This window comes from Carcharodon carcharias, chromosome 17 (assembly GCF_017639515.1).
Source record: "Carcharodon carcharias isolate sCarCar2 chromosome 17, sCarCar2.pri, whole genome shotgun sequence".
NCBI lineage: Eukaryota > Metazoa > Chordata > Chondrichthyes > Lamniformes > Lamnidae > Carcharodon > Carcharodon carcharias.
In genome coordinates, this window is record NC_054483.1 from 30,842,255 (window position 1) to 30,859,116 (window position 16,862).

Sequence of the window (16,862 nt, forward strand, 5' to 3'; positions counted from 1 at the left end):
ATTCTCTTTGACATCTTGGCCAACATTTATTCTACTGCCAACATTACAAAAAAAAAAGATCTGGCCAATTACCTCATTGCTATTTGGGCAGTTTTGTTGTGTGCAAATTGTCTGTAGCATTTCCTACATTATAACAATGGCTGCACCTTAAAGGGACTTCATTGGCAGTGAAACGTTTTGGGATGCCCTGAGCTAGCTAGTTATATAAAAACACATAGCAAGAGTTTCTACAAGTACTTAAATAGGAAAAGAGGAATGAAAGCTTGTATTGGTCCCTAGAGAGTAAGTCTGAGAAAGTAATAAAGGAAACGGCAGAAGTGTTGAGCATGTATTTTATGTCTGTGTTCACTGTAGATGACTGAGAAAATTTCCCAAAGATATTTGAAAATCAAGAGGTGAAAGGGAGGGAAAAACTTAAAATAATCACCATCACCAGGGAAAAGGCACTGGGAAAACTGTTAGACCTAAAGGCTGACAAGTCCCCAGGACTTGATGACCTGCATCCTCAGGTCTTACAGAGATAGCAGATGCATTGATTATAATCTTCCAAAACTCCTTAGGTCCTGTAAGGGTCCCAGTAGATTGAAAAATAGCAGGCATAACATCTTTATTCAAGAAAGGAGGGAGACAGAAATCAGCCATTTAACCTAACATCTGTCATTGGAAAATTGCTAGAATCCATTATTGAGGAGGTTATATCAGAATACTTAGAAAATCATAAAGAGATCAGATAGAGTCAACGTGGTTTTGTAGAAGGGAAATCACATAGGGAGTAACATATTATCATGGATAGAGGATTGGCTAGCGAACAGGAAGCAAATAGTATGGATAAATGGGTCATTTTCGGTTTGGCAAGCTGTAGCTCGTGGAGTACCACAGGGATCAGTGCTGGGGCCTGAACTATTTATATTCTACATCAATGATTTGGATAGAAGGACGAAATGCATGGTAGCTGAATTTGTCGATGAACCAAGATAGGTCGGAAGTAAGTTGTCCAGAGGAGGTAGAGTCTACAAAAGGACATGGACAGATTAAGTGAGTGGGCAAAAAAATTGACAAATGGAGCATAATGTCGGACAATGTGAACTTGTTCACTTTGGCAGAAAAAACAAAAAGCTGTATACTATTTTAATGGAGAGACATTGCAAAACCCTGTGATATATAGGGATCTGGGTGTCCTAGTACATGAATCACAAAAAGTTAGTGTCAGGTACAGCAAGTAATTAGGAAGGTAAATGGAATTTGGGAGTTTATTGCAAGGGAATGGAATATAAAAGTAGGGTAGTTTTACTGCAGCTGTACAGGGCATTGGTGAGACCACATCTGGAGTACTGTGTACAGTTTTGGTCTCCTTATTTGAAAAAGGATATAATTACATTAGAAGCAGTTCAGAGAAAGTCGACACAACTCATTCCTGGGATGAGAGGGCTGTCGTATGAGTTTCGAGGAATGAAGTGATCTTATTGAAGCATAAGGTCCTGAGGGTACTTGATAGGGTGGAAACTGGGAGGATGTTTCCTCTTGTGGGGGAGACTAGAACAAAGGGGACACATTTAAAAATAAGAGGTTTCACTTTTAAGATGGAGATGAGGAGAAATTATTGCTCTGAGTTTCGTCAGCCTGTGGAATTCTCTTCCCCAGAAAGCAGTGGAGGATGCGTCATTGAATTTATTCAAAGCTGAGTGAGATATTTTACGGACACATGAAGCCAAGGGTTATGGGGGGCAGACAAGGATGTGGAGTTGAGGCCACAACCCGATCAGTCATGATCTTATTGAGTGACAGGGCAGCCATGTTATGAAATCCAGACTTAGCTTGTTGTCAGAAGGTTGGGAACGACTACTCCCAGCATAGTTCAGGGATTTTGCTCATGCATGGAACGGGTGTGGGCTGCATAGATGCAGTACGGCATTTGAAGTTCTTTGGGCTGCGAACAAGGGCCCACTGCGCCTGCGCAAGAAGAGGACTGCACAAATATAGGATCATGTGACCAGGAGCAAAGCCCCATAGCCGCAAAGATTCCCAGGCAAAAGTCCCATAGGGAGAAGGGACAGGGAGAGGCCCCAATGGTAGAGAGGATAGGGAGAGATTCAGTTAAGAAGAAAGAGGAGCAGGAAAAAGGCTCCAAGAAGACAAGTGGCTGTGGTTGCCGGACTTTAAGCAGTGAGGGCTCAGGAGAAGCCCTGTCAATTGAAGATGGCTCTGGAGAAGCCCTAGAGATTGAAGGTGGCTCAGGAGAAACACCAGCAATCAAAGATGACTTAGGAGAAGCCCTGGAGATTGAAGAGGGCTCAGGAGAAGTCAAGGTGGCAGAAGGTTGGTGATTCCGTGTTGCGGTCTGTTGGGTGAAGGTTACCCTTTGGAGCAGCAGTACTGTGCTCAGTTCGGCTGAAGAGTTGAAGTTGTGCTTGTGAGTTGGTGCTGGTGTGCAGGCTCAGGAATCTAGGGAACAGAATCATGAGAGACGAGATTGAAGCCCTGTGAGGTGCGCCATCATTGATGCAGTCCAAGTTTGAGCAACTTTTGGACAGAATTCCAAGGCAAGATCTTCAGGATGAAGACTGGAATCCCTCATGTGAGAGACAGAGTTTCGACAAGATTGGTTGACTCGCAGTGTTTACTGACATCTGGATATGTTGTTGAGAAATCTATGGATCCTGTCTTGGTCTCATCTGCCATTTATTGTGCAGTGTGGTGTGTTTCACCACAGTTTGCTTATTAATTCAAATGTACCTCATATTAACCCTAGATGTTAGAGTATAAGATAGATATTGTAAATTGTTTTATCTTCCTGAGCTTGTATTGTAGTAGTTACTTTTGTGTTCAAAATCCGTAGAATCTTGTGGCTTTATTCCCTTAAGCAAGGGTCTTAAATCTCAAACTTTGTTTACTTCAAACAAATAGTTACTGGTTCTTAACCGGATTGTACCAAGAGCTTGGGAGCCTGGTCCAGGATTATAACAGACACAAAGGGCCGAATGGCCTACTCCAACTCCCAAGTCCTTTGTTCTTATGAAGGGTGCTGTAAAATGAGAGCTGATGTAAATGCAAGTTCTTCCTTCTAATTGTCTGTTTGTTTTCTCAGCCACTGGGTCGTTCAGCTGGACAGGTCCGAGGTCTCGCCTCACTGCTGCAGTTCGAAGCATATGAACGTGGAGATCACCTTGGCAAGTGAATCTGTGCTTCAGCCCAGAAAAGGATCGACCCCAGATGTTTGACGCTACCTATTGATAGCCTGCAGGACTGTTGATTGCTGCTTTCCAGTGTTAATTATTCTTTGTCCTTCCCCTGTCGTGCACTGGCTTTGGGAGGTCTGCCTCCCAATGTTATGGAAGGCAGACAGTTGTCTGTCTTGGCTGGATTGACTCAATGCTGGCAGAGGGAGTGTCCTCAAGTTAAGACATTCTTGCGACCTCTTGTGCTGCCAAGCAATCAGAAGCTCAGTGGGTGGGGGGAAACAAGCTCCTGTCCCATTTCCCTGAATGGTTGGTTGTATCTAACACGACGCCACAGGGAGTTTTTGTTTATTCATGGATGGGGTCGTCAAAGGTTAGGTCAGCATTTATTGACCATTCCTAATTGCCCTGGAGAAGGTGGCCCTCTTGAACCACTGCAATACATGTGTTGTAGGAACACCCATAGTGCTGTTAGGGAGGGAGTTCCAGGATTTTGACCCAGCAACATTGAAGGAACGGCGATATATTTCCAAGTCAGAATGGTGAGTGACTTGGAGGGGAACTTCCAGGTGGTGGTATTTCCATGCCTCTGCTTCCCATGTCCTTCTAGTTGGTGGAGGTCATGGGTTTGGAAGGTGCTGCCTAAGGAGCCTTGGTGAGTCACTGCAGAGCACCTTGTAGATGGTACACACTTCTGCCATTGTGCATCGGTGGTGGAGGGAGTGAATGTTTGTGGATGTGGCGCCAGTCAAGAGGGCTGTTTTGTCCTGGATGTGTATCTAGCTTCCTGAGTGTTGTTGGAGCTGCACTCATCCAGGCAAGTGGAGAGTATTCCATCATACTCCTGACTTGTGCCTTGTAGATGATGGTCAGGCTTTGGGGAGTCAGGAGGTGAGTTACTCATTGCAGGATTCCCAGCCTCTGACCTGCTCTTGTAGCCACAGTATTTATGTGGCTAGTCCAGTTCATTTTATGGTCAATGGTAACCGCCCCCCCCCCCCCCCCCCCCCCCCCCCCCCCCCCCCAGGATGTTGATAGTTGGGGTTCAGTGATGGTAATGCCATTGAATGTGAAGGGGAGATGGTTAGATTCCGTCTTGTTGGAGATCATCATTGCCTGGCACTTGTGTAGTGTGAATGTTACTTGCCACTTGTCAGCCCAAGCTGTTAAGATTTTGTGTTTAACAATGTTGCCTTCATATACCTTTATTTAGATTTGAAAACTTCTTCGTTAAGCTACATGTAGTGCTCATAAATAGAAGGTAGTTAATAATAAACCCAGTAGAGTATTCTAGATTTTTACCCAGAGAGTCATGAGAATGTGGAACTCACTCAAAAAGGGAGTAGTTGAGGTGAATAATGTAAATGTATTGAAGGGGAAACTGGATGAACACATGAGGGAGAAAGGAATAGAAGGATATACTGATATGTTGAGATGAAGAGGGATCGGAGGAGGCTCCAGCATATACGAGTTGGGTCAAAAGCTCTCTTCCTCTTTCTGGGTTGTAAACGTGAGGTAATTTTATATAATATACTGATTCCTCAGGAAGCAGGGGTGACGCTGCAATTGGAGGATGGTTGTATCTCATTATCAGCTGGTACCTGAGCAATCTTGTTTAGTTGGGGGTAGGTCAGAATGTTAACCTGCAGAACATTTACAATCTGAGTTTAAACATTTTCATATTACACAGGATGAGGTGCAGTCTGGAGGAGATGAACCCATGTGAACTGGGTGGGTGTTTGTTGGCATTGGACCCTGGGGAGCAGGTGGTAGGGGTGTGGGGGTTGGTGTCTCCCCTGGAACCTGTGGTGAAGTGGTTTGGGGGTATGTCTTCAATGTTACTCTGGGAGATGGGTCAAGGATGGGTGGGGGTGAAGAAAGCTCGTCTCTGCTCTGGACCCCTCAGTGAAGTGGTGCGGGTGGTTGTTGTATGGCTCGTTGCCTGAAAAAATATGCCACATGGAATAGAAGCACTTTGTGTTAACAAGAACAATCTGCATTTATATCATACCTTTAACATAGTGAAACATCCCAAGGTGTTCACAGTGTTATCGGACAAAATCCTGGTTAAAGAGTTAGATTTTCAGGAGGCTACAGAAGTAGATTGGTTCAGGGAAGGAATTGCAGAACTTGTATATTTATAAATGATTGGCCCTTATTGTTTAACTGTTTAGCACTATCGATGTACAGAGTGTGTCATTGCTGAACTTGTATCCTTTGCTTCCTTACAGGAAGAGGACTGTTGGGTCGAGGAATAAGCAGTGACTTGTTAGGACTGTTTAAACATGAAGTGGGTCAAGCAGCTGGAGAAGCCTTTGTCTTTCCAGCAAGGCTTCCACTGCCACGGAGTTATGAGCAAGGCAGGTAAGGACATCCAAGGACAGTAAGACCGACCATCTGTTCTTGTGGCTGAACTACACTTCACCCCCTGAGATTAGTAGTTGTTGATCCGCAATTGTTGATTTTTCCCCCCTCTACAGCAGACTTGCCTTGACCCTAGATTGTCTCAGGAACCAAACCAATTTTTACTTTGCCAGCTTGCTAGCCTGACTGACAGCTCTTTACCCAGAGGACATTGGATTGCCTTTACTCTGGCTCCTACCAGGAGTTATACTCACCTAGTACAGCTCATTGCAGCATGTAAGCCTTTCCACTGCTTCACATGTCCCCTGAAGGACACTTGTAGCCACAAGTGAGTTCCAGTCGGCAGCCTCCTGCTCACATTGCCTGGGTGAGGAGTTCTTGGTGTATGTGATTGCACAAGTTGCAGGTGCTCTTTACCCATGAGTTAGCTGCTTAGCAGAGACAAGTCGCAGTGTCTGCCAGCTCTAAAAGATTAAATTAACTCTAGCTCTAAGCAGTCACCCTGTACAGTTATGCTGCAGGTTGGCGCCAAATCCACAGGCCTTTTTCTACCTGAAAACAAGCACGCGAGGATTAAAGGCCCCTTCAACCTTGTACGCTCTGCTTGGCGGGTGATCCCTCCCCCTCCCAGTCAGCTGGCGTGCGCCCCCCCCCTCCCGGTCAGTTGGCGCGCCCCACCCCACCCCCCCCCTCCCAGTCAGCTGGCGCGCCCATTCTCATTGCCTCTCCTTTTTCGATTTCATTAAGAAGAATAATAAAAAGTTGTATTTCTCCCACACCTTCCAGGACATCCTAAAGCACTTTTCAGCCAATTAGGTTCTTTTGGAAGTTTAGTCACTGTTGTAATGTTGGACATGGATGTAACTGGCCTGGATTCTCGAGTGTGACTTGAAGCAGGAATTTCTGGCTGAGAGATTGTAGTTCAGCACAGCGAGGTCAGATTATATCCCTCCCTGACATAATGTCACCACTGCAAGGTGTTTGAGATACTGTGTGGATCTGTAGTTCAGAGAGTGAGCGTGAATGCTGTTAAACCATGGTGGGACAAGGCCCCAGCATTTCCTGGCAGTGTGAAAGAAAATTGGATTGAAGGTCATCACAGATGACAGCCAGCCAGCCAGCTTTAGCAGTTTGGGAGCAGTTTTGTCAACACAAATTCCAGTGCCAAATGTACCAAAGACATGACGCTGGCAAATGATTTTCTGGTAAAATGACTGACTTCAAAAGAGAAAAGAAAAGATCACAACATAAAACCTGCACACACCTAGGGGACATCGAGTTGCACGCTTAGACAGAAAACTTAAATCAATTGAAAGTCTCATCCAACCTAATTGGAAATTATTCTATCCCAGAGTGGGAGTTGTGTATAATTTTGGCTAATTTTCGAGACATGGAAAGATTTATGGCATAGAAGAGGGCCATTTTTATTTGCAAAAGATCTATCCAGTCTGATCCCACCTTGAAGTTCTTGGTCTGAAGCCATGAAGGTTATGGCATCTCAAGAGCATATCCAGTATTTTTTAAATATAATGAGGACTTCTGCCTCGAGCACCCTTCCAGGCAGCAACCTTGAGACCACATTTCTCCTCAATTCCCCTCTAATAATTCTGCCAATTTCTTTTCCATCTATGACTCCCACCACATCACCACTGATGGAAATAGGTCCCTCCTATTCACTATATCTCGGCCCCTTATAATCATACACCTCAATTAAATCTCCCCTCAGCTGTCTCTGCTCAAAAGTAAACAATCTCAGCCTATCCAATTTCCTTTATCACTCAATGCTGGCAACATGCTAGTTAATCTGTTCTATACTCTCTTTCGTGTGGTCATCCTGTAAGGAGGTATTATCTGATACATGATTCTCCTTCCCCTCCCAGTTTTAGAGGTAGAGGGACAGCTACCGAGTCTCCAGTCTTCAGCACTGAAGAGCTTGCGGCCCAAGTGAAAAGATTGGAGTTAGGACGAGCATATCTGGGGAGGAGCAGAGTTTTCCATCCTTCAGCGATACTTTCACCTGGAGATAGGTTTTCTCTCAATGAGGCTGTCACTGGAGCCCTGGAGAAAGAAACTCAAGGGTGAGTCATTAGAATGGAGCACTGTATGGATGTCAGCTGAGGCGACCTGTGGGGCTGTTGGCCGCCTGCCCGGACATCTTGACTGTTGATTTTAGTCTCTGGTTGTGCAAGGATTACATTTTGAGAGGCAGCAGTGTTACCAGTGCCTTAAAAGCCAAAGATGCAGAAACTTGACATGAGCTGAGTCCCCGGCTCAATACAGTCAGTCAGTACCAGCTATAAGTCAACCTGTGTATATCGGGTTACGTTGAGTTGACGGCACAGAAACAGGTATTTTGTTCCTAATGGTCTGTGCCATTGTTCATACTCCACATGAGCATCCCCCCATCCTACTTTATAATCCTATCAGCATATCCTTCTCTTCCTTTCCCCCTCTTGTGTTTATGTAGCATCCCCTTAAATACATTTATATTATTTGCCTCAACCACTCCCTGTAGTGACAAGTTGCACATTTTCACCACTTTGTAGGTGAAGAGGTTTCTCCAGAATTCCCTGTTGGATTTAATGGTGACTACCTTATATTTATGGCCCCCTAGTTTGGTCACCCTCACAAGTGGAAACATCTTCCTTACTTCACATCTGTCCTTCAATATTAATGTTCTTTGCAAAAGGGATTCATTTCACTGTTGATTGAGGCTAACGGACAGCAGCTTAAATAAGTTTTGCACTGCTAGACAGTGTTAATTCCTGTTGTGTGTTCATTTAGGGAGCCAGTTGTGAAGAAGGGGTCATCAGGAACGTCCATACCTCTGGCAGTAAACCTTACCAAAATACACTGTAGAAATGAGGCTGTTTATCAGTACCACGTCACCTTCAGGTATATGACTTCAGCCTGTGCATGTTCTGTGGGAGCTGGGAGCAGCTGCATTTACACACTGCGATATTGTGCGTTTACCTTTCAGGCATTGGGGCTGACATTAGGTGTGAACCCCCTGCGTTTTGTTTTCAGCATTGGGGCCTTTTGGACAAATGGGTTTCATGTTCACTGGAAAGTCCTAGGAATAAACGCCACCGTCCCGTTAAGGCTTGCATTACAGTGAAGAGACACAAACGCTGCAGCCTTTGAGGTAAAAACAGAAGAGTAGAAAGAGATAGAAAAGGAACAGGGCGAAGGAGAGACATAAATAACAGACACAGGTATTGTAATGGTAAAGGACGGAAGTTGCAAAGGAAGAAAGAAATTTCAAATTTCAGCATGAGCACTGTTGATTTAGGCCCATGTTTCCTTGTAAATGAACTCTTTCATCAAATATGGCTCACTCCTTAATTGCCTTTTCAAGTTCTGACGCATGTTCTGAAAGGTTGGACACCCCTGGATGGCTGCCTGTTCCAAAGCTAATGCAGCAGCTTGGCATTTAAACATCTGGACACAGCCCAAGTGTGGGACTAAGCTCCATAGGCTGTACTTAGATTAAAAGAATACAGGATATGGCAGAACATTATACCATTGTACCTGGTATATGAATAGCTTAATTCTCAGTTTGTAGCCCACGATTAAAGAAGTGACGTCCATATTTAAAGGTTATGTATTCAGCTATGATTACACTAATGAGGTGTCCAACTGTAAGCGGGACCATTATTAGTGCGGAGATTCACTGAGTGTACTAGCTTTAATTTACTTCACTGAAAGAAACATTGCTGTTCGGTTCAGTCCTAATGTAGAATGTCGGAACATACGCTATGGAATGTTGAAGGAGCATCAGCCAGTTACTGGAAAAGTCACTGCTTTTGATGGCACCATACTCTATCTGCCTGTGAAACTACCTGAGGTATGCTCAGCTTTTATATTTACATTCATTGTAGAGCGTCATGTTTATTGATCAACGTTTGAATCCCTCAATTAAAGCGGCTACGTGTATCATAGCATCATGGCTATACAGGACGAGTAATACAGGACTAAAGATCTGGAGACACCATTGCAGCTGAAAGCTTGAATTCATTGGATTAAATCTATAATTAGCTAGTATCAGTTGTGGCGACCATGAAACTAGCAGATTCTCTTAAAAATCCATCTGCTTCACTCATGTCCTTCAGGGAAGGAAATCTGTCATCCTCACCTAGCCTGGCCTGCATGTGACTTCAGATCCATTGGATGGGCAATTCACTGGATGGGCAGAGCAAGCCACTCAGTTGTACCAAACAGCTACACTAGCAACGATTCATGGAAGTGGCTCAACATTACCTTATCAAAGGTGATTAGGGTTGGCAGTAAATGCTCACCTTGCCAGTGATGCTCACATACCATAAATTAATGAAAAAGAAATGTGCCAACTGAGATAGAAGATCACAGGTTCAAGTCCCACTCCAAAGATTTGAACCATAATCCAGTCCAGCGTTCTCAGTGTAGTAATGAAGGTACGCTTCACTGTTGGAGGTGCTGACTTTCAGATGAGACACTAAACTAAGCTCCTGTCTGCCCTCTTCTAATGAAGGGTCATCAACCTGTTTCACTCTCCGCTGATGGTGCCTGACCTGCTGAGTATTTCCAGCAATTTCTGTTTTAATTCAGATTTCCAGCATCTGAAGTATTTTGTGTTTTTGAAACCAGCTCGGTTTTGAGCTTCACTTTAAGGTATTGATCCAGAGTTAAATGCTGGAGAAACCACCCTGAAGCCGGATCGTCCCAAATTGTGCCTTATTTGAAGCCAAGATCTTAATTTAGTGTTTCGTGTTAGGTGGTCGTTCTCAAATCGCAAAGAAAAACTGACAGCACACAGGTGGATATCAAAATTCAATTGACCAAGATTCTGCAGCCAAACTCTGATCTCTGCATCCCCTACTACAATGTGGTATTCAGAAGGTAATATGGCTGTCCTGTCTCCGTGTATAAACAGCTTATCATAGACAGCTCTCTCTTTCTTCATTTATATCCTTTTTTTTTCTTTCCCTCTTCGGGATTTTTTAAAAATCCATTTTCTGCAGAGATAATTTGAACAAGAGTTGCATTTAAATGTTGGGTTTTTAAAGCAAAGTGTATTTGTATAATTTTTTGGTTAAAAAGAGTACCGAACATGAAAGGTGATTAGACTACTAATTGCCAGGCTTTAAGCTTGATTCCGCAAAGATTAAAAGCAAGTAATTTATAAACCTGTCTTGTTGATTGCGTTGGAGAGTCAGTTCCTAGTGCTTCGAGAGGCTGTCTGCTGCAGGCATCTTACCTCAGGTTGAGAGATAAAATTGAGACAGAAAGCATAACACATGTTTTTTAACAGAAGCTCGCCAGAGTTGGGATGAGAGTCAAGGTTAGGAAGCTGGAGGGGAGTTAGAAGTCATTTTGTTTCATGAAGCATGATGACCAACTGATAGGTATAGTATAGTGTGTTCATGACTTTGTATTGTGAGGACAAATCATATTGATTGGATAATATGATTCTGATCGTCGTTGCTCTGTATATTTATCTGTCCATGAAGTACAACAATTTTGTGTTTCATTCCGGTTTCATCTCGCTAAAGGGTTTAAATAGTGTCTGCTGAAGCTTTGGAGAAATATGCATTGCAAATATCTAGTTCATAATTCATACCTTTTAGAATATAACTTTTCGTTTCAGGAATTCAAGTGTTAGATATAAGATAAATGGAAAATCCTGAGAAACTAGTAATAACGCTGATGTAAACGCAGTTAGAGTCGATTTCACTTAAAAGGTAACCTGTGTATCTTCAAGGTCAGAGTTAATAGGGTCAAAGCCATCATCAACAAGGGCTCTTCTATCCTAATAGAGCAAGAAGGTCTGCCCTTACTTCATTTATATATTTAAATTATGTCTGTAAAGTCCAGATGAAAAGAAAGGAAATCTTTGTAAACATGTAGTTTCTTTGTGGACCCAGGGAATTTAGAGAAAGAGTCATAAAACTCCATTAGCATAATAAATTATTCCTGTGGGTTGCAGAGCAAAAGGTTGTGTTAAAGGTAAAATAACTTGTTTGCATTTCTGTTTGAAAAAGCATGCCACATTGCTGAAGAGACATTGATTCATGGTGCAGCTTTGGTTTTAAGGTTCTTTTGTTTAATTTATCTGTATGCATTTACAGAAGCAGGCAGTTCAGTTTGGGAAGACAGGCAGTTGCACATTTGGTTTAGGTATAGGCTACAGCTCACTGAGTTGGGAAAGTCAAAGAAAATAGATCTTAGTCAGTTAAGCCTGCACTTCAAACAGAGAAAATATTAATAAATATTGAAGAAGAGCCGTACAGGCTCAGTGTTAACTCTCTTTCTCTTTCCACAGGTGCTGCCAGACCTGCTGAGTTTTTCCAACATTTTCTGTTTTTATATTAGAGAAAATAATAACTTCATCGTTCACTGTGTGGAATGTGGCTGGGGCTCTATCTCAGTTTAGATTTCATGAGGGAAAAGCAGCTGGAAGTTTTGCTCTGTCATACATCTGGTGGAAGAAATCAACAGTGGTCTTCACAGAGCCTTGTGACACAAAGCAGTCAGCTTCAATAGTTAGCTTGGAAAGAGCTGTGTAGAAGATTTCTTAAGATAAAACTCTTGACGGAAGTAAAATGAAGAACTGAGTTTATAGCATAAGTCTTTATAAGCAATAGTGTTAAATTGGCGGTGCTTGCTTTGTTTAATTTCTCTTTCAATACAAGCAAGTTTGGTTTTGTTTAAAAATGTAAATTCTTGTGGCATAGTTCTGTTGGTTAATTGCTGGATGTTTGGATGTCTTCCTTAAATGTTATTGGTCCCTAACAGGATCATAACATGAAAAAGACACAATCACCCATTCATTGTTCAGGAAGATTTAACTATCGGGTGACCTGAGTCCACTCCATAATGGAAAGGACGTTACTGAACTTGAGCAGGGCTGAATTGAAACCTGATTTTGAGCAAAGAAACCTGGCATGTTTCGAACAGGCCTGGAGCCACTCTGGAGAAGCAGGTTGAGCCTTTGACCCAGCAGCCCTCAATCGGGGCTTGCATCCTTGACTTGCATAACTGCCACAACCCTCAATTTGTGTTTGTTAACCCTGACTCAAGTTACACTCCTCCCAACTCTTGATCGTGCCCGTACCTCTTGACCTGTATTATCCCTCCCCAACCCTCAAACAGTGCTCGTATCTCTTAATTTGCATTATCTTGCCATCCCTCAGTTGGAACTTGTATCCCTTACTTCATGTTCAAAAACTAAACAATTCACACTTAGACTAGTTTTGTGACATGGGAAGGAAGTATGAGGGACTATTGCTGTAGCCGAGAAATGAAGAGAAATACTAGAATGATTTACCACAGCAGCAGAGGCTCTGCAGGAAAGAACAGAGGGAAGGCAAAGAATAGAATATAGGCCCAAGTGCATTACCAGGCTGTGTTTCCATGGGCTTTCAGTAAGTGTGTTTTGGTGGTGACTTGTATGGTGAGCAATGTGACTGATCTCATAATTTGATTTCAAGTTTCCTTGAGCTTTATTTCATTGTATATTACATGGGAATAGCTGGACCATGTTAACAGTGTTTTGTATTGAATATCCTGTTCTTTTTCTGTGCAGAGCAATGAGGATTTTGGAATTAAAATTGGTTGGACGAAATTTCTATGACCCAACAAATGCTATTGTTCTCCCTCAATACAGGTGAGTGTGATTAATGACACGTTATCAGTTTCCAAAAAGCTACCAAGACCTCATTATGGCCCCCTCCAGACCTTTGGGACGAGTGTTGTGTAATTTGAGATGGAACAATCCAGTCTTGCAGGGAATAGTGGCTTTTGCATCAGTTGTGACCTGGTCTTGATGTAAAATGTAATATTTTGTAAATAAATTGCTTAATATTGGGGAAAAAAGAAAAGATGACTGACTAATGTTCATCAGCTTTCATGTCCAGTGAGTCCCTGAGTTAGGTGGGATGCATCCCAGAATCTCCAGGAATTTAAGGAAGAAATTAGCGAAATTTAGGAGATTTTTTAAGAGCTGGACCAGTATATGAGGGCAGGATGATATTAAATGTAATTCTAAACATTAGAAAAGGAACAGGGTAACAACCTTGTTACAACAAATTAGCGAGGCTATTCTGGAGGAGAGAGCCAATTACAAACAAACATACCAATATACGTATTAGGAGCAGGATTAGGTCATTCGGCCACTTGGGCCTGCTCTGCCATTCAATCAGATCATGGCTGATTGTGGCCTCGACTCCACTTTCCTTCCTACCCACTATACCCTTCAAGTCTCTTGTCAATCAAGAACGATTTTTCCATCTTCCACATCCCCAACTCCCCTGCCTCCCTGGCCCCACTGGTAGCTTATTTTTCAGTAGAACCCCATGAAATGCTCAATACAGTGAACTAGACACCTCCTCAGTGAAGCTTTCACCTTACACATCAGAAGAGCTATGCTCATTTCTCAGCCCTCTGACCGCAAGGAGTGCAAGAAGTTGCAGAACACGGATAGCTTCGCTGAGTGGACGAGGAAGTGGCACACTGCAGTTTAATGCAGAGAGATGTGAACTAGTTCGTTTTGGGAGGAAATGTACAGTGAAAATCAAAAATACCTGAAATACTAAGACAGAACGGGGGGTCAAGTACAAATTTAGAGCTTGAAAGGTGGCAGAGAAGGTAGAAATGACTTTTAAGAAGGCAGACAGGACTCTGGGTTTCATGTGTGGAGAATTGAATATGAAACAAGGTAGTGATGTTGAATTTATTTAAACCATTAGTTAGCCTGCAGTTTGAATTTTGTTTGCAGTTCTGGATGTTACAAGAAAGATACAGGTACAGTTACAGTAAAGCTTGAGGTAAGGGAGCCTGCTAAATAAGATAAAGCAGGTAACTAGAGATGGACAACCAATGTGGACTTTTCAGGTTTGGTTTGCCCAAGGACTATGTGCAGTTGTTCATTTGTGTGTCTAAGGGGAGTTTCTGTTGTTCAGGCTGCAGATATGGCCAGGATACTCAGCAAGCATTCGAAGGACAGATGGTGGATTGATGTTACTCATTGATGTGTCTCATAAAGTAATCCGTAATGATTCTGTAATTGATGTTATGTGAGTATCGGTTTATGTTCATCTATGTTTAACGTATTACAATTTGTTGCTCCAAGGTGTGCTCTCTGTAACTTGGGTTTATGGTAGTATGATCTCTTCATCCAATGTATTTGCTTTCTTCACCTCCAGCCAAGCTTTACTTAGTCATGTTGAATCCTCCTGCCTTAAGTATTTGCTTTTTGACTCTCAATACTCACTAACCCTCGGGAAGCAGGTGGGCAACATTGAAGCTACAAAGCCGGGAGAGATTCCATCAGCATACATGGCTTTCGATTTCTTCTCTCTTCCACTGCCAATGGTTTTATCTTTGAATTCAGTGTTTCTTCGAGGGCTATCTTATGAGGTCAGCTTGCAAAAACTTGACCTTGTGTTCCCTTCAGTAGGGAAGATTAAGGGGTGACCTGACGGAGCTGTTTAAAGTGTTAACAAGGATTTGCTAGGCTAGAGAAAAGAACTTGATTCCCTAGTTTTTAAAAAATTTATCCATGGGATGTGGGCGTCACTGGCTAGGCCAGCATTTATTGCCCATCCTGAATTTTTAAGAGTCAGCCACATTGCTTTGGATCTGGAGTGACATGTAGGTCAGACCAGGTAAAGACAGCAGATTTCCTTCTCTAAAAGACCAGATGGGTTTTTATGACAATTGGCAATGGCTTCATAGGCACAAACTTTTAATTCTACCACCTGCCATGGCGGGATTCGAACCCAGATCCCCAGAGCATTACCCTGGGTCTCTGGACAATACTACTACATTATTGTCTCCCCAGTGAAGAATCAACACAAAGGAGACTTCGTAAGATTAGAGCTCAGTCATTTGTCTTTTATTCATCATGGGATGAGGGCGTTCTGGCTAGGCCAGCATTTATTACCCATCCCTAATGGCCCTTGAGAAGGTGGTGGTGAGCTGCCTTGAACCGCTGCAGTTTATGTGGTGTAGGTACCACAGTGCTGTTAGGGAGGGAGTTCCAGGATTTTGGCCCAATTACAGTGAAGGAACGGTGATATATCTCCAAGTCAAGATGGTGAGTGGCTTGGAGAGTGAAGTATTTTGTCACTTCTTAACAATTAAGAAAACACACATCTATCTGCTTCTGAACTCCAACTTCCTGTTTAAAAAACAGAAGCTTCCTTTATTCCTTATCCTCCACTAGAGGCCATTACATCCGGGGCTTACCACACCCTACTGTCAGGTTTTTTATAACAATTCTTTTTAACTAAAATGCCCTTTTACAAAAAACATAAACCTTAAACACAAACATCACACCTCCCCCTTTAGCCATGAACAAATCATTCAGGCTGTTTGCAGATTTGCTTTGATCTAGAGAGGAGTGTTGCCTTAGGTATCTTAGTTTGTTTGCCTAGAAATGGAAGGTTCTGCTGTTCCATTTGTTTCTTTTCATGTTCAAAAGTTGCAGCTACAGGTGCTACAGGTTTGTCAGTTGAACCAAAGTTTCACCAACTGAAGCAGATGTTTCCCAGGAATCCTCCACTGTGACTGGAGATCCTTGGAAATTTGGTTTCTTGAATTTGGCTTCTCATCCCAGGAGGCACTTTGATGTTCCACAGTAATTTTGGATCCAAACAGACTGATCCAGATTAAACTCACGAGCTGGTTTACTTGTGTCATGTGACCTTTTCTGATCAAGTTGCCTTGAACCAATCTTTCCTTGCAAATCCATTCTGGTACACAGTCGTCTTCCAAACATCAGCTCAGCAGGAGATACGCCTGTTGTTGAATGTGGAGTGTTATGATGCATCATCAAAAAGGTCTTCAGTTTCAACTTCCAATCCTCCCCTTCAACATGGCCATTTTGAATACCTGGACAAAGTGCTCCGCTTCACCATTTGAGGATGGGTGGTAAGGCGAGATGAGAATCTCCTTGATCCCATTTTTTTTCAGGAATGTTTGAAATTCGCATGATGTGAGCTGTGTGCCATTGTCAGACACAATCTGTTCCGGCAATCCAAAAGTAGTGAACATATTCCGAAGAGCATCAATGTTGCTGGAGTAGTCGACTTCATGGGAATATCATGAGGCCACTTTGAGTGGACATCCACCACAATTAAAAACATATGCCCGATAAGTGGCCTGCAAAGTCCACATGAAGTCTCTGCCATGGGTGGTCAGGCCAAGCCCACGGATTTAATGGGGCAGGTGCAGGAGAAGATTTCATTTCTTAGCATGGAAGGCAATCACATATGCCTTCGATGTCTTTATCCAGGTGTGGCCACCATACATGTGGACGAGCTAATGCTTTCATTTTGACAA

At 42.9% G+C, this 16,862-nt stretch overlaps 1 protein-coding gene across 1 annotated transcript in view; it reads left to right on the forward strand.

Moving 5' to 3' along the window:
• Nucleotides 1–8,333: 8,333 nt before the first annotated feature.
• piwil2 (piwi-like RNA-mediated gene silencing 2) overlaps nucleotides 8,334–16,862 on the forward strand; it is a 54,276-nt gene continuing 45,747 nt past the window's right edge. The window contains exons 1-5 of the mRNA XM_041209776.1: nucleotides 8,334–8,435; nucleotides 9,270–9,387; nucleotides 10,294–10,418; nucleotides 13,105–13,185; nucleotides 14,480–14,593. Of these exons, the coding sequence (XP_041065710.1) occupies nucleotides 9,304–9,387; nucleotides 10,294–10,418; nucleotides 13,105–13,185; nucleotides 14,480–14,593 (404 nt within the window). The 5' untranslated portion in view covers nucleotides 8,334–8,435; nucleotides 9,270–9,303. The remainder of the gene's footprint in view (nucleotides 8,436–9,269; nucleotides 9,388–10,293; nucleotides 10,419–13,104; nucleotides 13,186–14,479; nucleotides 14,594–16,862) is intronic.